At 43.8% G+C, this 21,996-nt stretch overlaps 1 protein-coding gene and 1 long non-coding RNA gene across 8 annotated transcripts in view; one reads left to right on the top strand and one right to left on the bottom strand.

The window, feature by feature from the left end:
• Positions 1 to 21,996, bottom strand: part of Bcl6 (BCL6 transcription repressor) — a 51,735-nt gene that overhangs the window by 12,027 nt on the left and 17,712 nt on the right. The window contains exons 1-4 of one of the 6 annotated variants that reach the window (XM_074073571.1): positions 11,747 to 11,817; positions 5,712 to 6,194; positions 1,441 to 1,479; positions 427 to 598 (exon numbers count right to left, since the gene is read on the bottom strand). In XM_074073571.1, the coding sequence (XP_073929672.1) occupies positions 427 to 587 (161 nt within the window). In that variant the 5' untranslated portion in view covers positions 588 to 598; positions 1,441 to 1,479; positions 5,712 to 6,194; positions 11,747 to 11,817. Of the gene's footprint in view, positions 1 to 426; positions 599 to 1,440; positions 1,480 to 2,640; positions 3,970 to 3,992; positions 5,661 to 5,711; positions 6,195 to 11,746; positions 12,032 to 21,996 lie in introns of those variants that run through there. The other 5 variants (XM_020186345.2, XM_020186340.2, XM_020186342.2 and 2 more) reach the window with 5 other exon arrangements.
• Positions 12,050 to 21,996, top strand: part of LOC109700983 (uncharacterized) — a 75,514-nt gene continuing 65,567 nt past the window's right edge. The window contains exon 1 of one of the 2 annotated variants that reach the window (XR_012447995.1): positions 12,050 to 16,915. This is a non-coding gene — a long non-coding RNA (uncharacterized lncRNA). The remainder of the gene's footprint in view (positions 16,916 to 21,996) is intronic. The other variant, XR_012447994.1, reaches the window with a different exon arrangement.

Here is a 21,996-nt window from a genome sequence, read left to right as displayed (position 1 = left end):
CACTCTTACTCTACTCTGAACACCCACGGAAATGCAGTTACAGGATAAAATAAACACAGTTATAGCATAAGAGAGCAAAAGAGTTCAAACTAATTTGCTTAATCTACTTAAAGACTCTCCCTTTTCACTTTCTCCCTGGTTAAATACAGTTATTCTCCCTACTGCCCAAACACAGCCTTTCTTGTAGCAGTATACGATTTCTTCCCACACTATGACCACAGAACAGAAATTCTTTCTTTTCTACAAGTGCATTCATTCATTCACTTCCTGGGAGTCTCCAATCAGGCTATGTGCTGAGATCTAGGGACCAGAGAGATGTCATTCCCCACAGAGCAAAAAGAATGTCTTCAAGTTCTGCCAGCACTATCACCCGCTCCCCGCCCAGCTACCTTTTCCGCATTTGCCCTTCCCTTCCAGACCACTCACCTGCAGGCCATGAGGACTGTCTTATGGGCTCTAAACTGCTCACGGCTCACCACAATGACAACATCAGTCAAGATGTCACGGCTACGGAGGCGATTAAGGTTGAGAAGAACGTCACTGGCATGGCGGGTGAACTGAATACAGCTATCAGCCGGTGAGGCCATTTTGTTTTCACCTGAACAAAAGATGCCAAAATCCTATTAATTCCCAAGAAGCTGTTTCCTGCTTACCAAGAGTGCCAGAGCAGGTAAGTTAGCCTGCTAAGGTACAGAACACAACTCAAGTCTCTTGTGTTCTATCTTTGAACAATTCATAGCCCATCTCTGGGCATCACTCTTGATACCTGTAAAATAGGGAGAATAGTCTTCATCCAGAAGTTGGAATAGAAAGCTCTTTTGGAAAAGGGGAAGGAAAGGACTATTTGTTGAATGTTTTCCCCACGTACCAAATACTCTGCTATGCATCGAGAGGCAGTGATTATGTTACAATGGAGAGAAACCATGTTTGGAAAGTTATCAGGCTAGCTTTGCCTTATACTAGCTGTGTGATTTAGAATAGGTTGTTCCCGTTTCTGGGCTTTGGTTTTCCAAAATGGGAACAGTAATACTTAAGTGGTTTTAAAATGTAGAGATATGTGCCTAAATCACAGCAGGTTCTCAAAAAATTGCAGCTATTTTCATCAGTATTTCATTTCATTTTATTATCCCAGCCATGAGCTGTCTCTTCATCTCTAAGATGCATGTTGTTTTGCTTTGCACTTTGAGCACCTACCCCTAACACAGGGTTGGGGCATAGTAGGCGATGGAGTTAGCTGGAATGGAGAAATGAGAAGGGAATGACCATACGACAGCATTAAGCCAGTTAGTACAGGGGCTGGGAAGCCATTGAGAGGGAATTGGCTTTCCTTTGTCTCCTCTAATGAAAGGTGGCAAAGTTCGTAGAAACACATACATTGGCAAAATTAAAAATAAACAGTTTGTCCACAAAATTTTAAAGCATATAACTTAATTTACTCACCCAATGCCTTGCTTCACAGTTCGTAATTTTGCTTAAAAACTGCAGGGAAGAGAAGAGAGCAAACAGCAATTGATTTAATGAATGTAAGATTGTCCTCTATAGTCTTATTTTAGGACACACGTAGTTAGTTTTGCTTTGATAGCTGCACCCTGCCAACTGGTGCGGTTGTACCACAAGCTAGCAAACATATTCCAGTACTGCTCTTACAAAAACAACAGGCACCCAAAACTGCAATAATAATGCCTGGACCCTGAGTACCGAGAATCCAACTATATACATTAATTACATAAACATGAACACATATATTCCTTTCTCAAAGGAAAAAACTTATATAGCCAAAGGCCACTTGAGTTTAAGGGGAAAAAAAAAAGTAGTTCTTTCAATATTAATGACAATGATCCCTCAGGGAACTAAAAACACTGGACGCTACTCAAAACTTGCTAAAAAAATTATCTTTCAAGTCTTAGAACGATTCTACAAGGCTGATAGGGTCAATAGCTTTATCCTTATTGCACTGGTAACAAAACTGAGACTCAAGGGTTCAAGTGACTAGGACAAACAGTCAGGCAGGATTTCCGGATTCTCTGGCACAGAGAAAATGGAATCTACAGAATACAACTTGAAGCAGCGTGTCTATGCATTCCTGTGTATCATTACCCTCCTTTCAAACTTTCTTCTCCCTTTCCTCTCTCTTCCTCCTCCTCCAGGGTCTAAGACCAGACAGACTGCTATGGCTTCCAAGTTTGTGCTTCTTTCTGATGGTGAAAAATTTAACTCTGTGGTTTAGCTAAGAACTGGCCAGGGATCACTAAACCTTAAAGAGATTTAATGAAATATGTATTCTGTCCAAATTGGTTTCTGTAAAACAAAATCATTAAAAGCATAGGTGTAAGACTCTCATTTATGAGCGAATGTGGGCTGAAAACAAAACAATATTGGAACGCTCTTCCCCTGTTTGAAAGAGCTAGCCCTTTAGAGCTATTTTCTGAGTAAAGGGGCCTGAGGCCAGTGAGGTCATGTCGGGCCACGTAGATGGCTGATGGCCTGGCCCCAGGTCTTCTGGCTGAAATTCCTGTCCCCTTTCCAAATCAGCCTACGTGCTATGGAACATGCAAGACAGCACCCTGAGGTGGGTGAATCTCAGTTTTAAGTTCCTTCCCCCACACAAACTTTGTCCCATTCCAGGCTGCTGAATCTTACCAAATGAGCACTCTAAAATGAGAGGTTTCCTTGAATCTGTAACCAAACACTGACATTTCTCTGTGGTCCCAAATGCCAGTCACTCAATCTCATCAGCTTCAAGGTTAGTGTGTGTATGGGAGTGAGTGGGGACTGAAGGAAATGGGGATCAGGAGAGAAGACAAAAGAACCTATCTCCTCCTCTCCTCATCCCATCTCAGGATGGATAACTTGGTCCTAACCAGAGTTCAATGACTGTTTCCTCTGAAAAAGAATGCTGGAAACAACATGATGTTTATTTATAAGCTTTCTCCTCTTCCCTCAGGGAAGAGATCCTCAAACACTTCTAGAATACCCAGGCTGTCCTTTAACCAGCTCCAACCACCAGCTCACTTGTGGATTTCCAGTCACAGACTTTTGGAACCACAGAGAGCACAGATTTGCCATTTCACCATGACAAGTGGCAATGACTCACTCCAGATGCGGATTGAAGCAAACAAACAAAGCAGCTCCCCTGTGTCCACTTTCAGCCCAGCCTGGCCTTGGGCTTTTTGCCTTCAGCCTCTGCCTGCCCTGCACAAAAGCGAATGCAAACACCTGCAGGCCTATGTCCCTATGAACTTCACTTCTCCGTAAGCTAACTCTGTCTTAGCCACCCCATAACTTCTCCGGGGTGGCGGTGGGGTGGGCAATGCTGTCCTCCCTCTGCATGTGAGATGTGGTGACGTCATACTTTTTTTTTTTTTTTTTGGCAAACCATTCAGTCCTTTCTCACCTATTATTGTATCTTATCTGATTGACTGCAAAGGAAATTAAGTCTCTGGGAAAGACTTATCCAAGATCTCAAAGCCAATCACTAACAACGTCCTGAACAAACTTCTACCATGTCCAGTCATAGACACTGACACAAGAGCAAACAACAGCCAAGAGAGCGGCCATCAAGGAGAAACAACTGCAGGGGTCCTGAATCTCCCACCCAAACACCCCACCCACCTGGTCCTGGCTGCAGTAACCACCAAGGAAGAGTTAAATGTTGTCTAATCCGCCCCCACACCCTTTGCTCTTTCCTTGCATATATTCAACGAGGCACCTCGAGAATGTATATACGCTAAATGATGGGAGGTATGGGGGGAGGGGGAAGCAAAAAAAGAAAACAGCAAAAACAGAGGGAGAGAGACAAGAGAGGGCGAAGAGCTTTGAGAGGCTAGGTTAAGAGCGAGCAAGCGAGCCAATACGAAAGACCCCATCTTCCTCCCTCCTCCACTGGGCTGGCCCCAGGCAGCATCATTCGCTCAGTCACACACCCGGCACAAACAGAGCCCAGCGCGCCCGGGCAAGCCTGCGCAGACTCGCCCACTCCCACCTCACCGTACCTGTCTTCCACGGACCGCCCACCCCCGGGCGATCAGCTGGCAACGTTGGCACCGCTGCCCATTCGCCTCTGAAGCCCCCGAAGGCGTGGCGGAGGCCGGGTGGTAGGACCGTGGCGGCTCTTAATTTAGTGACATTCAAATAAAAGTTTTCTTGGACCTCAGTAGCTAACATTGTGTGTATGCCTTTTTTTTTTTTTTTTCCTGTTAAGCCGTCAAGGCAGGGGGTACTGAGGGGAATGGCACAACCCTCTCATTCCCGGAATGAAGTCGATCTCAGCTCTGCGGATTTCACAGAACACTCTGCCCATTGCCGGCTCCAACGAGAAGTAACTTTCCAGGAAGCTGCCGGCCCCCGACGGCCGCCAGGATCGCTGCCTGCGCGGCGCCGGCCGCTGGGGATTCACCCGGGGACAGGGAGGGGTGGGAGTAGGGGGTCTCGCAGGGAACAGGGCAAGTTTTCCCTTAAATCCCTTGTCCGCAGGGGTACCAGGACCCTGCGCTTGCCGTCCCACCCCTCCCCACAACAATTTATAAATGGGGAAAGAAAGATAAGTTAGTAGCAGAGGCCAGTATTCAACTCAGGAGTTTGGCTACGAGGTTCATTTCATGATTTCAGGTTGCCCAACTCTGGCTTTTGTTTGCCTGGTGCGTCGTATGCTTTTTGGGTTTTCCCCCTTTGCCTGCTCCCTTCCCCCAGCTTTTTAAGGGATTACTTAGGCAAGACGTTAAGGTTAAAAATAAATGGAGTCCCTAGGGTTAAGGGTCTCCATCCTGAGCGACCCAGCCGAGTTGGAGGAAAACTAAACCAAAAACTCCTTCCGCCTACGTTGGCAAGAAAGAGAACCCAGCTCGTCTCGGTTTCCGCCCAAAGTCTTTTAGAATAGGCGCTACCAGGCTGAACCGGCCAGGTTTCGGAATTTCTGAACCCTGTTTTCCTAAAACCTCAGAGATACGGTTCCAACTTGGTAGAGGCCGGGGCGCCGACCCCAACGCGCGAGCCGGCGCACTCCAAAGGTACCTTGCCTTCCCAGGAATTAAAAACCCCTGGGCGCCACCTCCTAATTGGTCTCGATAGGGGGTTCCGGGAGATGCTTTCGGTAACAGGGTTTGGGGGTACGAAAGACTCAGGCTCAGAGGCCTCAGTCCGGTCCTAAAACTAGCGGGTGGCGTCACACTGCGCCCCGCATCTCTTTTGCCGCGGAGGCGGAGTCAGGGTAGGCCCTCAAATACTTAGGGCCTCTCTGGCCTCAAGATACTATTTTGTGGCTGTCTTTTCCCTTCGCCTGCGGGCTAAAGGCGAGAAAAAAAAGAGAAGGCTGGAATTTGACATGGGATGGGGTGAATATCCGGAAAGTTAAAACCTGCATTTATTAAAAATTAGGAGTCCCGTGGTTCTGGTAGCTCAAATCTAATCGTGTCCTTACCGCTGCCTAACACTAGAGAGAGCCCTGCATCAAGACTTGAAACGACAATCCCTTTCTCACCCCGCCCCTCCTTCCCATTGACCTAGTTTGACCAGTTTCTTGATTTGGAAAATGCCTCTCCCTAACCCCGCCCCTGCCCCTTCTCTATCCAGGCTGGCTGTTGGATTATTGGTAATCTAATAACTCCAATAGCTCGCTGAAAAATCCAAAGAGGAATTTCAAAGTGCAAAACACTGTTTGGGGACAGAGACAAGGAATTTTAATAAAGTTGGAATTGTCGCAGTGAAACACGCACCAGGGCTCCTGCAGGAGCGCTCTTTCCCAGCAGCATCTCAGCTAACAAGCTGCTCCGGTCTAGTCATCGAGGTCTGGCGGTAGGCGGCAGTCTAACCGCTGTGTTGTTTTTGTTCTGGGGGTAAGGGGGAAAGCTTCGTGTTCTTGACTGGGGGACGGGTGAGTGGGGTGGTGACAGTAAATAAAAGCGAGTTTGATAGCCCGATGGCCTCCACAAGCCACTTTGGGTATTCGGGGACATTATGTCCTGACTTTCATTTCTATCACGTTTCTTGCCTCAGTGCACTTGCAAGCCTGCAAGCTTCTAGGAAATGCAATAAAATTAAGGGATGTGTTTTATCATCAAGATCTGAAGAGGAGAAGCAGAAGGGATGCTGCCCATGCGCCTGGCTTAAGACAGCTTTCCAGAAGGTCAGCAGACAATGCCAGCAAACCAAGTCCCCGGCAGAGATCTCTCGGCCATCCTGGCTGAACTGGGCTCCGCCTTTGCAAAAAAAAAAAAAAAAAGGTGGTGGGGCAGCGGGAGGGACAGAGGCATGATCTCCCCAAGCTAACAATGCCTTTTAAAATTCGATCTGGACAGAAGTCAGCCAAGGTCTTTATTCACGTTAATGAAGATGGAAGGCACTAACTGTCCTTGGAAAGCGATGAGTCAAACTTGACCGCGCTTCAAACACGTCCCCAGATTCTTTTCCAACCCGAACAGAGGCGCGTTTCTCCGACTCGGCCTGTGACAGCTCCCGCAGTGGGAGAGGCTGAACTCGATTCCGGTGGACTTGGGCGGGGATGACAGCTCCGACTCGGGCTTGTGAGCGTGCTGGCTGCCGCTAGAGGCCGCCAGCACGCCGGTGCGCGCTTACCATCTTAAATCAAGAGCTCTGAGACAGAAAACTTTACTGCGATGTTGTGGCAAAAAAAAAATTCTGGGAGGATTCTACTCTACCTATCCATGTGACCTTCCACCACACCTATACACCCATGCATACAACTGATTTCTCGCCAGGCCACTAAGATAAGGAGAGAAGAAACAGGAAGAGAGTGATTTCAATGTCCAAATGGGAGCCTCTAGAGGAGTGCTGTGCACCTCTGCAACCCTGCATACTTAGTAGGCCTTAGAAATTCCCTCCCCAGCACACGCATACCCCTGAGACACCCCATTCCTCAGCATCACTGCAGACGTTTTGTACCCGTTACCGAAAATCTTAGGCCACACTTTCTACACAAATTCCTCCAAGACTGCTGGGGCGCCGTTTCCAGTGTGCTCTGGCTACTACAGTGATTCAAGAGATTAACATAAGGGTTCCTTCCTTTTAGATACTTTAAAGGATCTGGGATAAACTCGCCTTTTACTTTAAGTCACTGTCCTGGAATTCAGAAGCTTATAATCTGGTCACTAGTCAGGTCTAGTTCCTCAAACGCAAAGAGGAGTTTAAGAATCCTAAAGCCCTGGAGCTTTTGAATGGCATCCTTCCACTACCGACCTTCTCCCTGGTGGGGCCTTAGATAAAGTCCTCAGTGAGTGTTATCTTTTCTCTTACTTGAGCTATGACACTAACGCTAAGCAACTGAGGCCGGGACAAGCATTCTGGGGCCTAATTTTCGTCCGTCTAGTCAAAACTTTGGAAGTAGGATCCCGACCGCATTGGAGGATGCTCTCCTTGTCACCCCTAGCACCGAGTCAGGACACTGAGAGACCCAAGGGTGAAAGGGTGTGCCCACCACCCAAGGTGGGGGCGAGCCTCGATCACGACCCACCGCTAGGTGGCGGACTCAGCCCGTCCGAGACAACCACAGCCTTCCACACCGGGTCCACCTCACCGCCCCCCCCCCCCCCTTTTTTCTGTCTCTCGGGGGTGGGGGTGAAGTTGCTTCCAAAAACAAAGCTAGAAAACATTTAATTTAATGGATACATAATTCCGTTCTTCCCTATGCTCACGCCTCTAGCAATCACCACGCGGTTTCTGGAGCCGCTTTCTTGTGTTATACGTTGATCTGACTTCTCCCTCCAGCCCATTTCCGCAAAGCTAAATATATTGGGAAGGCAAAGAAAGGGTGCATTTGTCTTCAAAAAAGACACTCGACGGTATTAGCAAAGATTCTTGAAAAGAAAAGAAAAGAGAAAACACACACACAAAAAACTGTGGCCAGCAAAGAAAGTCGGGAATAAACTCATAGTCCGCAAGGAGGATAAGGGATCTGGGGGCCAAGGCCAGGTCCCATCCAGACTCACTGCGCCAGGCAAAGTTGGGAAGTGGGGGGCGAAAACGGTCTTTTGGAGGGGAGGACTGGGAGGCGGAAGAGTTGGGAGGAGCGGTTCCTGGCTCCCTTTGGAGCGAAGAGAAGCAGGCCAGCTCTGCCAGTGCACATCGCCCTCGCTCAGCGTGCGGCGGCATTCCCACTTGTTGCGCAGTGCAGGAAACCGGCACGCGCGGTGCTACTTTGACTCGCAGAGCGGTGCAGATTCATCTACCATTGCCCCATGCCACCCGCAGACCTCCCCCCTCCACAACCACCGCCGCCAGCGAAACTACAACACTTTCAATCACTACGGTTTTTTACACCAAAACAACCTTCCTTCAGACAGGCGGCAGAATTCAGGTGTCCTAAGAAGTCTAGTCCAAAGGCAAAGGAGAGCAACCTCTACCCGGAGACCTCACCTTCTTAAGGCTAATCAGACACCTCCTGCCTCCATGCCCCTTTCCCCTAAATTATTGGAACTACGTGGCCTATTATGACACTATGCTAGTTGGAAAGCAGTGATTTTCTTCTCCTTTTGAGCTATCAACTGCAATGTTCTTCTTTTAAAAGTTTTTATCTCCCTAAATATTTTAATCTCCTCGGGGGAAAAAAATGCCTCATTAAGGTTATTTCACAATTATTTTTAAAATATTTGACTCTTGTCAATAGTTTCACCTACCGAGGGGTGGCGCTGCCGCACTACCTCATCTTAAACTCAAGTTTTTCACAACAAAGTGGGTTCTGAGTGTGGCTATCCGGAGATGGATAGAGGGAAGGAAGGATTTTGACATCTAGTCATGGCTACCATTTACTCAACCCATAACTGGAACTCTTCAAGGGCTCAGTAAACGACAGCTCAAGAATTTAGGAGTTCAATCCCTGTCCACCAAACCAGAATAAATTAGAAAGTCTTTTCAAGAAAGCACTGAGGTAAAAACCCTTCAAAACTGAGCAGGAGAGGAAAAGAACAATTGGAGAATTCTTGCTTTTCCAGGCTTCTCTTCCTTCAAGTCATCGACCTTTTAATGAGCATGTATTGTAACTGTCACTATCAACAGACCCTTAAAATCAGTCAGTGCTTGAGCCTACAATATTAGAAATTCTGTCAAATAGGATACTGGAAACTTCTATTTATATAAACTTGGGGGAGAGGGTATTTCCCATCTACAGGTTTCTATTTTGGCCTGAAGGCTCAACTGAACTCATTTTAGCATGAGAATATTCATCTCCTGGTGCTTTCTCTCCATTTCCTCTCTCCCCCAACCAATATCTTCTCTTTTAAAAAAGCATGTACTTTAAAGCAAGAATGTGATTTCACCTCTCTCCTTGGAGCTCATGTTTGCTACCTCCAGGAATAGCGTGTGGACTAGGGCCAGATGAACTTCAACTTGGGCTGCAGATTTACGAGGTTCTGTTCCAGTGCCAAAAGCTCTTGGTAGTAAATAGTGAGCAAAATAGATACCTGCCTCCTGATGGATCTTGCCCGCCCTTCTCTCATTTTTTAAAAGTTATTTATTAAAACCACACACACACACCTTTCTTTAAAAAAAAAAAAAAAAAAAAAGGAAACCGGCAGTCTCTGTAGAGGAAGCCAGTGGCATCGCTCAGAGCCACAAACTGTATTTCTAAAACAGTCCTTTCCCTCGTGCCCTCTCTCCTGTCCCACTTTATTTTTTCTGGACAATAAAAAAAATGCATCTACTGACACTCGCTTTACTTAAAAAAAAATGTAACACTTGACAAGATTTTCCCCCTGGAAACTATAAAGTGATTGAAACAATCTATAAAAGATTAAATCACTTTTCTAGGAGGAATAATTGGCTCTCTGGTACCGTCTGGGTCATTCCTCCTGCTCCACTGCCAGGACCTCCACCGTCTCCACCACCAAGTTTTAGGCTTTGCGGGAGGGGACAATAACACAGAGGGTCCTTTTTTTTTTTTCCCCCACTCTTTTAAAAAATCTTCTAGGTTGTGTTTTTGTTTTCCATGGGGTAGTTTTAAAACTCACTATTGCCATACTAGTTCCATTTTTCGCCAGGGTTCCAATAACACAGGATCATAAAGACAACGCAGCTCCCAGTTCTCAAGACAAGTCACTACATTCGGCAGGGGGGTGGCCCCTCGCTCCTGCTGCCCCTAGCGCAGCAGATTATCTAGGCTTCAACTCCCTGCCCTCTCCCGCCCCGGGCCGCCGCCGCCGCCGCCGCCATCCCCCATTCCTGCTCCCTCGAGGAGAGCCACAGGTTGCAAATCCAACCAACCTCGCAATCTATTTTTGCAAAATCACTCACAAAGATCTCCCTTTCGCGCCCGCTCCTCGTGTGCTGGATCCCCCAGCCAGAGCCACAAAGTGCCCTTCTCCCCTCCTGGGTCTTGCACGCAAGGAACGAGGGCTGGGGCTCTGTCTGTCTTTTCCCTCGCCCCGTGTAAGGACCTTGGGAATCTGAAGCCTAGCGTCCACTACACTCAGGCCCACAGTTGCCTTTTTACAGAGCTTGCACCAAGGGAAAAATGAAATAAAATTTAGAAAAGGGAGGGCACAACCATTGAGAGCCAGCACAGAGTCACGCAGAGCCCATAATACAAACACCGCGGCCGCCAGAAATCCCGCCACCTTCTCGCTCTCCTGTCCTATCAAGGTTCCCAGAGTCCCCGCATACTGAAAAGCGCCGCAGGTGCAAACGCGCACCCCTTTCCTACCCACCCCCCAAATCCCTGTCCCGCCATCAGCTCTCTCCTCAGGATGGGCAGATGGAGCGCGCGGGGGTTCCCGACTCCCTCGACTACAAGCGAGAAAGAATAATTTTAAGAGTATTCAACATCCCCGCCCCCCTCCCATGCAAGGCTAAACCCCAAAACACAGGGGAAGGGGACACCAAAACACTCGTCTCTCGTTAGGAAAATCACGGTTCTCAAAGGAAACAGTAGACACGATACTTCATCTAGGTTTATGACCAAAATGAAAAAAAAAAAAAAACCCAAAAAAAAAACCACCCGATGAGTTCGCTTGCATTTTTTCCTTCCAAATCTCGGCTCGGCTGGAAGGCAGGGGATCTAAAGGACCGAGACGGGTGGAAGGCAGCCAGCGGGGCGAGCGGGCAGGCAGCCTCCCTCCTCGCCTCCCGGAGTTACCCAGAAGGACGGGAGAGGGGAAGGAAGGAGAGGCGAGGGAAGGGAGGAGGGAGAAAGGGAAGGGGAGGCAGGAGCGAGAGAGCAAGGAAGGCAGTTTGCAAGCGAGAAAAGAGGGAAAAAAAACAGAGCCGCACAAATCCAGCGAGATCACAAGCCGTACGCAAGCAGCAGCAGAAAGGGCGAGAGCGCGAGCGCGCGTCCTCCCCGCCGTCTGAGGCCAGACAGCCCCCAGATTTGCCCTAAACCCTGTCTCGTCCTCTCTGCTCCGGCTGCCCCCTAATTCTCCTCCTTCTCTCCTCCACCTCCTTTTCAGAAACCTAAACAACCTAAGGGATGGCAGCAAAGCCTCCCCAAACCGGCCGATTCACTCAAAGACAACAAAAATAATAATAAATATTTTAAAAAATCTATATCCTAAAGTGGGAGAGACGTGGGACTAATCTTCGGCATTTATTTTAACACCTGACAGCTAGAATAAATAAATATATACATTTATATCAATAGATACACATAGGAAACTTGGAGCCAAAGCATTTGGCAAAAGCGGAAAAAAAAGAATTAAAAGGTAAAATAATGATCATGAGCAGCGGCGGCGACAGCGGCACCAGCAGCAACAGTGGCGGCGGCGGCAGCAGCAGCAGCGGCGGCAGCAACAGCAATAATCACCTGGTGTCCGGCCTTTCCTAGAAACTTCTTGCATCACCACTTCTAAGAACCCCAGTTCTAAGAATCAACAGAGCTCAATTCTCGGAATTTGAGCTGTGGACTTTACCACTGCTACGTGGCAGGGGAGGACTCGGTGTCAGCTCTCCGGAGTTTTTGCCTCTTTTGCCCCATAAAATCCCCTCAAACCCACAATATTTTCCAGTCGTTCGACATATTTCGTGGTCCTTGCAGGATAAGCGTCTTGTATATAGAGGTTTGTTTTAGGGGTTTGAGGAGACAGAAGGTGACTCTCCCTGCCGGGGTCCGGCATGATGGTACAAGCTGCTCCGCCACCGTCACGTGGGCGCCTCCTCTGTGACGTTCACGTCTTCGCTGTAGCAAAGCTCGGCCTCTGGAATTCTGAGAACTAATTTGCTATTCGGTGACATAAGAGGGGGAGTGCGCTTTGCTTTCCCGGGGTCTGGGACTAATTCTGCCTCCTTACCCATAAACTCAGCTCCTCGAGCTAAATACACAGAAGGGAGAGAAAGATTTGAACCATTGGAACAAGTATGTTATATATATAGTAGGGTTGCGGGGGGAGTAAAGAAAAAAAAAAAAACAAAGCAAAACAATAAACACCACAGCTCTTTCCAGCTAGAATATTAGGCACCACGAGAAAAATATTAGCCAAGCAGTTTTCGGTGGGTTCATTTGCTTTTTTGTTGTTGTTTTGTTTTTTTTTTAATTTGGGATAGAAGGAGGGGTTGTTTTTGAGTTTTTTGGTGTGGTGGCTTGGGATTTCTGGTTGTTGTATTTTGATGGTTTTCGGATTTTTGCTTCTGATTTTTGCCTTTTGCAAGTTTGTGATGTTACGTAAATAGTAGGATCCGCCATGGGTTGGTTTTTTGGTTTTATGTCTGCTTTTTCTTTCCCTATCTAATCGCTCAAGCATCTGAAAGAAGATGTATTATTGCAATACTGATACTATTGACAGAAGCTTTGATTTTTGGTCATATGTGACAACCCCAACCCCCACTTATTTGCTGCAATTTCCTTTTTCCCCTTGGACTTTAACTAAAGGAAGGCTCTCTTGAACTTGAGAGAACTGTTCAAAGGATTTGTTTTGGTTTGGTTTGCTTCTTTCCAGGACAACAAGTAGTGGATTTACTCTTTCTGTTATTGTTGACTCTTAGAAAATTTCTTGTTGCAAGAAACGGGTATATGTGTATGTGTGTGTTCTACAAACTTCTGAGCCAAATACATGTTTGTGTTTTGCTTTTTCTTAAGGACTTGATCCCCCCCCCCACCCCGGCTTGTTTCAAGGTCATTGTTAAAAAAATCTCTTCAGTCTGTGTTGAAGGGATCAGTCGGAGGGAATTCTAAAGGCCTGCGGTGCCAGTATCACAGATACTGCGTGTATTTAGAACAGACTGTGCCACAACTAGACTCACTGCATGCAGCAGTGCTCCTCTTAGCTCTGGAGCTGAGTTGAAGGGAGGAGGAGAGAGGGAAATCGATCTTTCCTTTTTCTTTTTCTTCCTTTCTTTTTATGTAGTGCAGAATCATTTCACTGTGGGCCCTGGTTTGTTTGTTCAGTGTTGCCAATTTCCCTATTTAAATGTTGGTTGGGGTTTTTTCCCCTCCTACTCATCCCTGAATGAGGGAGACTCTTGTTTCTTTTATGTATCTCTCTTAAAAGAAGGGTGTGAGGGGAAAATAATATTTCAGATTCCTCAAGAATTAACCCAAAGTTTTTGGACTAGAAGAAGCTTTGAAAGGTCAGGCTGTTCTGGGCTTTGGCTCTGGGAGTCCTTCAAGCAACTCATTAAGTCACAGATGACTCCTTAAAGGTTCCACAAAATTTCCTCACATATTGATGTCTAATAAAGATACATCCCAAAACAATCTGCCTAACACAACCCCTAATTCAGATTTATAATGGAGACACAAGCAGAGCTTCGAAAGGTTGATGGTTGTTTGCTAGGATATTTGGGATTTCTTCCCCTGACAGTCCCATAAGAAGTTTCAGCTACAGCTGGAAGTGCTGTTGTCCATGCACAGCAAAAGGCTGTGGCACAGGTTTTAGAACTTGGGGAAGTCCAAAGGGGCTAATTATTTTTCATAGGGGGCTGGAGCTTAGGAAATACGCGTAAGTGTCTGTCCCTGTGAAATCTGAATGTTTTAATACTTACTGACAGATGGATTACTGCAGCCTCTGCAGAAAAGCCTGTCTTGGGAAGGATTTTTGAAAAATATACATAGGTCTAATCCTGTCACCACTGTTGAAAAGAACATTTTACTTCCAAAGACACATGACTTTGTCAAGTGCAGATTCATGCTGCCAGAAAGCACAGTCTCTCTTTCTCTCTCGTTCTCTCTGTCTCTCTCTCTCAGTTCCTTTCCCTCTCATTTTAAAGAGTATTAAACGAATCCCACTGGACTCAAAATGATACCCCAATTTTGCTGAAGTGATTCTCTTTGTGTGTTTGTATGCCTGATTTCTATCTTTTGTAAGCAATAGTAAGCTCTTTAGGGTTTCCCAGACGCATCAGTATATTGGAATATGAATTATATGACTCTGCTATATTGTTGGTTCTATAATGGAATTAACTTTAAGATTTTTGGTCACTTTTCCTGTCAAAGCTGCCATCTGCATCATCCCTTGACTGCCATCCTTAGCTTTAACATACTAAGTTTGTCCCTCCTGTGTTCTGTTTGTCACTCCACTCTTAGCCTCATGGGGGCGCTGCAGAGCAAAGGGAAATCTGCTCCCTCAGGCTGTAGAACCAGTCAGAGTGGGGGCTGGGAAGAATTCACCCTTCTCAAACCTCAGCCCTCTTTAATTCTCTGCAAGGAGCCTCAGGAGAAAGGACCCACCAAGCCTGCTTTGTAGATAATTAACCCCATAATCAACTATCTCAAACTTTCTCCGCACATTGTTTCTGGGACCATGTACCAGAGTCCCACATTTCTATTACTATTTTGGGTTTTTTTTTCCTTTTTTCCAAATCAATGTGTTTACATCGAAAGAAATTGACCAGAACAGAAGGAGACCCATTGAAAAAGAGAGAGAAAAAAAGATTATTGAAAATATTCTAAAGATAAACACTTACTTTTAGGTGAGTCTCTTTTCTCTCAACTGAATGAATGAAGAGGAAAAATGTGCACTCACTTCTCAAAGTAACTTTATCACATTTTATACCAGTTTGATTTCTTCCTGAATGGCCTTCCTTCTGTTATTCTTAGTCTCTTCCCATTGGTCCCAGTCGACATCAGTACGTGGGCCTCCCTCGTTCTAGCACTGCTAGGTTATAGGCGTAAATAAAGGACTGCCTTGAATATATTCAAATTCTTTTAAATCATTCTTAAGAAGCCCTGAAGAGTGATTCCATGTCTGGGGTCCTATGAATGATTCCTGCAGACTTGAGGACACCCTGTATCAACAAGTGTCACAACTTAATGGTTACTAGTAGTTAATACTCAGAGTAGAGGACCAGCCCAGCCAGTCTCTTTGCCCAATGGACAGAGCATAGGAATAGGTCCTGATCACAGCTGCTGGATAAATAAAGCTTTATTACAAAATAAAATAGCCTGGTCCTAAAATTATATCTATTTAAGGAGAGCAACACATTTCATATGCAGTTCCCTTCACAAAACTTTCCCCACGATTTAGTCAGAGCCAAAAAGGAAGCTAACCCTGGAACAAACACTGTCCTCCTACTTTCTAAGGGGGTTCAAAACTCAAAGTGGGCTTCACCTGTCAGAAACCTCAGGTACCTTAGTAGTTCTTTAGGCTGTCACATCACAGGATTATAGATTTTTGAAACTGGAAAGAACTTTGCAGATCAATCACTTCCAGGTTCCCTTCTTTCCAGAGGGTAGGTCATCCAAAGGATCACCCTCCACACCACCATACACACACACAAGAGGTGTGTGCCACCCCAGGAACACAACTGAAATGGGGCTATGTGGTTTGATGGTCTTGTGTCATTTCAAAAGATCAGGTTGACCTGACAATCTGGATTTGGAGGTGGTTATCCTGGTTTTTTGCAGAATTGAGGAAAGCAAGGCTATATTGGGCCCTTTGTAAACTGTAAACTGGCTCTCAGAACCAACTCCAGGTCATGATGAGGATGTGCATACTGGTGGTCTTTTGGATTCAGTTATGCTTGCAACCTGTGCACTTGACATGACTTTTGATGAGTAAGGGGAGATGTTATCTAGCTGACTTGTTGAATTTTATCTCTGTTGCATTTCGAATCCTTCATTTTGAACTGTCATCAACAAGCTGTCTTATATTTTCCTTTGAAAAAGGAGAGGGTTTAGAGAAATTGAGGAAACAAGGGATATAGCTCAGTGGTAAAGTACTTGCCTAGCATGCTCAAGACCCTGGGTTCAATCCCCAGCACCACCAAAAATAAATAAAGTAAGGAAATTGAATAGAAAGTTTTGACACATTAAAAGGAAAAGGAGAGAATGATTTCCAGACACTACCTTTTGAAAAGAAAGCATCAACATTTTGTTTTGATCCATATACTACCTGCTTTCAGTTTTTATTATTCTGATTATTTTCCCCATTTAGCAAACTTTTCAGCCAGGCTCAAGTTTTCCCCAGAACACTGATTGTCCACATTTTTCCTCACTTATTTTAAATGGAAATAAATACCTGGAGCTTAAAATAGAGCAGTGATGGGGGTGGGAGCTCGTAATCATTTGTTTATTGTATTCAATCACTGTTTTGAATAACAGGGCTTTCACTTCCTATGAAACCTTAGCATGAGGGAAAGCAGCAGCTGGACTATGAGAGAGGGAAGAGGGGAGGAAGGGACTTGAGTGTTTGTAAACTCAGGGTGGCTGGTTGGCCTGCCTGCTGGCTGGGCTGCTGTACTTAGCAGTCTCTACTACCTAAGGTTAGAAGTGGAAAAACTTGATTTGCGTGTTGTGCCTGCATTTCTTTTTTCTTTTTTTTCTTCCCCACACCGCCCTCTGTACACCTGACCATGCACAAGCCTATCTGAAGCCAGCCTGGATGGTAGGAGAGCTGGAGAGCGGAAGAATGTGCGCAGGAAGGGAGGGCTGGTACTTTTCCATTCACATCTCCACAGTGGCTTTTCTTGTTTATTTCAACCTCCACCCGCAGAAACCTTTCAGCTGCCTGAAATTCAAGTCATTAAACTGTTCCCTGAGGTAAGACTACATAGGCTCAGTGCACGTTTCCTACGTGTCAGTGTGTGTAACCCATGTGCATGTGAGACACACAAACCTAACTCCGTGGGTGCACAGTGTGAGGGAGAAGAAAAAAACTGGACTTGTTGCCAAAAAACCTTGGTTTCTAATTACAGCCTGCCTGGAACTTTTTATGGGACATTTGGCAAAACCACTTGTGAGGACTCAGTTTCCTCAACTGTGTGAAGGAATGACCCAGGATGATCTACAGGATTCCTGTCTGCTATAAATTCTAGAGTTTTACATCTAGCTGCATATTTACATAACTTTAGAATGGGGGATGGATGGGAGCTTTGTGTATATGTGTCCCAGGGGTGGGGCAAGGGGTTAAAATATAAACTTCTAAGTAAAGATGGCAGTGGCAGAATGCTCACCTCTATCAATTTTTAACCAATTGTAGTTCAAAGTCTGGGATTATGCTGAGTGAGTCCAAAAGCCTTTTGAGAATCTTAAATGTTAAGAGTTGGAGAAGACAGGTTCTAAGACTTTGTACCTTTGATCTCCAGCAAGATGTGACAGTTCCCAAGTGCTTTTTCTGCCCTTTAGTTCTTTTCTTTTTCTTTCTTTCTTCCCTTCTCTCTCTCTCTCTGTCTCTCTGTCTCTCTCTCTCTCTCCCCCTCCTTTTTTCCCTCCTGTCCTTTCTTTCTTTCTTTCTTTTTTCTTCTATTTGTTTTGGGAAACTGTCCCAGTAAACAATAGGAAGGAGATGACACTGGTAATTTGGATAGTCTTTAAGCCACTGGCTCCATGTGGATGTGGAAAATATTTCATAACATTCAGAAGGAGGGAGGGAAGAAGGAAGAAAGGAAGGTCCTAGAGAGAGATACCTGGTAAGATACTCAGAGGGTGGCTCAACCCTCACTGCATTCAAGATAATTATTTGAAATCAGAGAAAATAACAGATGAGTAGTTTGCTCTTGAAAGGAAGGAAGGAAGGGAAAGAAAGAAAGAAAAAGGAAAGAAAGAAAGGAAGGAAGGAAGGGAGAAAGAGAAAGGAAGAAAGAAGCAGCTCTGGTCTACCAGAACAAACTTGAAATCATTCTATCAGTATTTCCTATACATTTTCCATCTCCATTCTTTAAAAAGGCAGGTCTAAAATTCCTCAGATCTAATTTTCTAGATAACCTAAGATCTTTAACAGACCCTAGCACTCTCAGAAAATAGCAAAATGGCCCATATTTATTAGCGGTGACTTCCTCGCTACCTCTCTACTTACTTAGACTAGAAATGTTGGACATATGTGCAAGGAGGGGTGAAGCCAATTATATTCTTTCAGTTTAAAACTACTGAGCACTCTGCTGGAACTGGGAGGGTCCTTAGTATTATTTCATCCAATGCTACTGATTTTTATAGCAATGCAAATTGAGGCAGGGACAGAATGCATTTGCCATGTACACTGTCACTAACAGAGCTGAATCCAAAACTTTGATGCCCAGGTTCTAAATCCACTATGCTTTTCCATGGTTTATTATGGAAAGAGGATATAGAGTATGGGGTAGGCGGTCCTGCAAAAGAGCCATTTGCTATGGCTTCATATTTAGAGAAGGCCTCAAATTTAGACTTTGGACATTATCTCCACTGGTTGTATAGATTAATATTAATGGTACACTTAGGACTTAAAGACCATAACACACAAATGGATCCCAGTGTGTGGAATCCAGTGCAGGACCATAGAGTCCTATGCTACTGTGATTTGATATTGTTAACAAATCTGTAGTTGTCTTATGAATAGTGAAGCTGTATCATAATTGTGTTAAAAATATAAGATTTAAAGTGTGTTGATCTTGGAAGCATTACCAAGCAACAAGCATGCCAAGTGCTCAGATGTTGGTTGCTAATGCCATTCCCCAGTAACAGGAGCCAGCGGTCTTGGAAAAATGGCTGAATCTAGGACTGAGGCAGGAACATAAGAATGGAACATCTTGGAGCACAATAAAGTAAGGAATTTTTGAAAACAAACCTTGTTGATAAGAGACATTTCAAGGACACACAGAAGCCACTTGAAAAGCTCCCAATAGCCAAAGCTGGATTAATTTGAGCAACAAAGTAGAATAATGCTTTGATTATAACCCAATGTATAAAATAAATATCCACAAGTCCATACAAATATAAATAAATATTTGATTAATTTTTTGCTTTTAAATTAACAAATGGGAACAGAAGATACAAATATCTAATTTATATAGACATGCTGTCATCAAAGAGGGAAAACATAAATCCCCACTCTTTAAAGTATGGACTGCATATAGTAACTTCTTTCCAAAGAGTACAGTATGGGAAGGGAATGAGGGAAGAATAATTTAACATGGAGAAACCTGACAAACCCCATCTCAGCCAGGCAATCAAGGTCAACATCAACAATGATAAATCATGTTTATATATCTATTATCTTGATATAATGTGATGAAAATGGTCCTTTATCTTTGTGGTGTTCTTCCCATAATCCTTATCTAATCATAAGAAAAACACTAAACAATTCTAGTAGAGGGGCATGCTACAAAATACTTGACTAGCAATTCTCAAAACCATCAAGGTCATCAGAAACAGGAAGTCTGAAGAATTGCCACAGCCAAGAGTAGTCTAAGGAGACATGACAACTTAATGCAATATATTATCCTGGATGGGTTCATGGAACAGGAAAAGACGTAAGGTAAATCTAAACAAAACTGAATCAACAATGGGCTGCAGACAATAATGTATCAATGTTGTTTCATTGTTACAGATGTGCTGTAATAATTTAAGATGTTAATAATAGGAATATCTGGGTATAGGGTTATTCTCTGTATCATTTTCTCTATTTTTCTATTAATCTAAAACTGTTCTTAAAAATAGTCTGATAATGATGATAGAAGTGAATCTAACTAAGGTACATCAGAAATGTCACAATGAACTGCCCCCCACAACAAATATATGCTAATAAAATGTTCTTAAAAAGTAACAGAGTATACACTTAATAATTTGAGCAACTTTCTGTGTGTATATTATACTTTAATAAAAAGTTACAAATTAAAAAAATTAATTCTGTTACTTGGGATATGTCCATATGTATTTTGGTGTTCATTTTTACTATCAGAAACCTCCAAAAAGTGACATATGCTTCTTTTGAAATCTGTAAAGTTATGCTTCCCACTCAATCCTGTCCCTGGAGTAAGTCAGGGAAATGGGTGCACCTCATATATTCTTTTGGTGTGCTAAATTGAAAACAATTTAGCTAGTTTCTGTATGCAACCATCTGGAAAAAGAACCATCAGGAAAACACTACAGAGAGACACCAAAGGTCAGATGGCATTATGGGAGCAGATCATTCAAGCCACTTCATCAATTCATATATTTCACATTTCTCTGTAGAAATCCTCCATAGAAACAAGGCCCTCAAAGATCTTGCCATCACTCTGAATGGTACATATGGAACTTTGGGTCAGTACTGATATTGGGGCAGCTCCAAGAGCTTTCCAGAATGTCTACTATTTCATTGCACAACTTCAGTAGAACTAAGGGTCTCATCAGAGTTCTAACTCTTTGATGTCTAAAGAACCATGAACCAGATTCCATAGCTCTATGAGTTTGTCTTCATAATTTGTATACCACCTCATAGTGTAAATTCTGAAAGATTCTGCCCTCTTCTTTCAAGTCACCAGTTCTATAGTTGAGAAAAGTCTAGAGAGGGAAAAGTTTAGCAAAGTACTTGACAAATTAATGGTAAGACTTGATTCCCACCAACTGCACCCTGAATCATTTACTTTGCTGTAATATCTACTTTAGCAAACTGAGGGCTGCTATTGTGTGTATGTGTATATGTATATATGTGTGTATATATATCTATATAACATCTGACCCCATGAACCCTGCTAAGGGAATGGAATCCTTTAACCTGTGCAACCCCCTAGCATAAAGAGCTTGGTGAGTGGTGACCATTTCTACTATAAGATGTCCTATAACCCTTCATTAAAATAATAACTGGGGTGCTCCTAAGGCTTCAGGGTTATCATATATATCAATATGTATATTGGCAGTACTGGAATTTGAACTGTAGGCCTCCTACTTGCTAGGCAGCCATGTTACCCCTTGAGTCATACCCTAGCCCTGCTATTATATTGATATACATATGAATTTAAAAATGCTTCATTAATTTCTAACCAATTGTCAGTAATTAATGGCTTCTAGTTGTAACCTTCAGTTGAGTCTTAAGTATTTCTTTACTTCCTTTACCTTTTCCCACCTCTAGCAGTCTCTCTAGATTTTTGAACCAACACTTATATTTACTATAAAAGGTGACATTTAAAAAACTCTTGGTGTAATATAGTGAAACTGAATTCTACTGTGTTGATTAACATGACTTTTTTTAGAGATCTGTTTGGTCACATGTATCAATAATCATAAACATAATCATGTCCTTTGACCTTATAATTGCACTTCTTTGAATCTGTCCTCAAGAAATAATTCAACATGCAGGAGAAAAAAAAATCTTTGAATGAATATATGTATGCTAGTATTATACCTAACAACAAAAATGTTGAACAACTTACGTGTCTCATCATGATTGGGTGGGTAGGAAAAGAGTGTTTGAGTGAAGAATGGTTAAGCAAATTACAATATAATAAATTCTGAAAAAAATGGAATTAAAAAATATATGTGGTAACAATGTAAAGTAAGAAGTAGGATGTGTATATATACACATATACATATTATATATGTATATGTGTATATAATATATTCACAACTATGTTTAAAAATATTCTACATAGAAAATAGAAAACAAAAGTACAATTAAAAATACAGTGACTGTTTTAGGGTATTAGGATTATAGATGCTTTTTTTCCCTCCTTTTTAAAATTCTTTTCTCTATCTTGCAAAATGTTTGATATCTGTCTCCTGAACATATCTACCGCACAAGTACTCAGACATGAAAAGCCCTACGTATTATATTTTAAATGCAAACAATTAGTCCATTAATTCAGTTTTGAGTACTGACGTAATGTTGTAGCCACTCACATCTGTAAGGACCACAGCAAAAATGAGAACTGCCCACGCACTCACAGAGA

The sequence above is a fragment of the Castor canadensis genome, chromosome 5 (genome assembly GCF_047511655.1).
Source record: "Castor canadensis chromosome 5, mCasCan1.hap1v2, whole genome shotgun sequence".
Classification (NCBI taxonomy): domain Eukaryota; kingdom Metazoa; phylum Chordata; class Mammalia; order Rodentia; family Castoridae; genus Castor; species Castor canadensis.
Note: the sequence above shows the minus strand (reverse complement) of the source record. Positions and strands in the feature narration are given on the sequence as shown.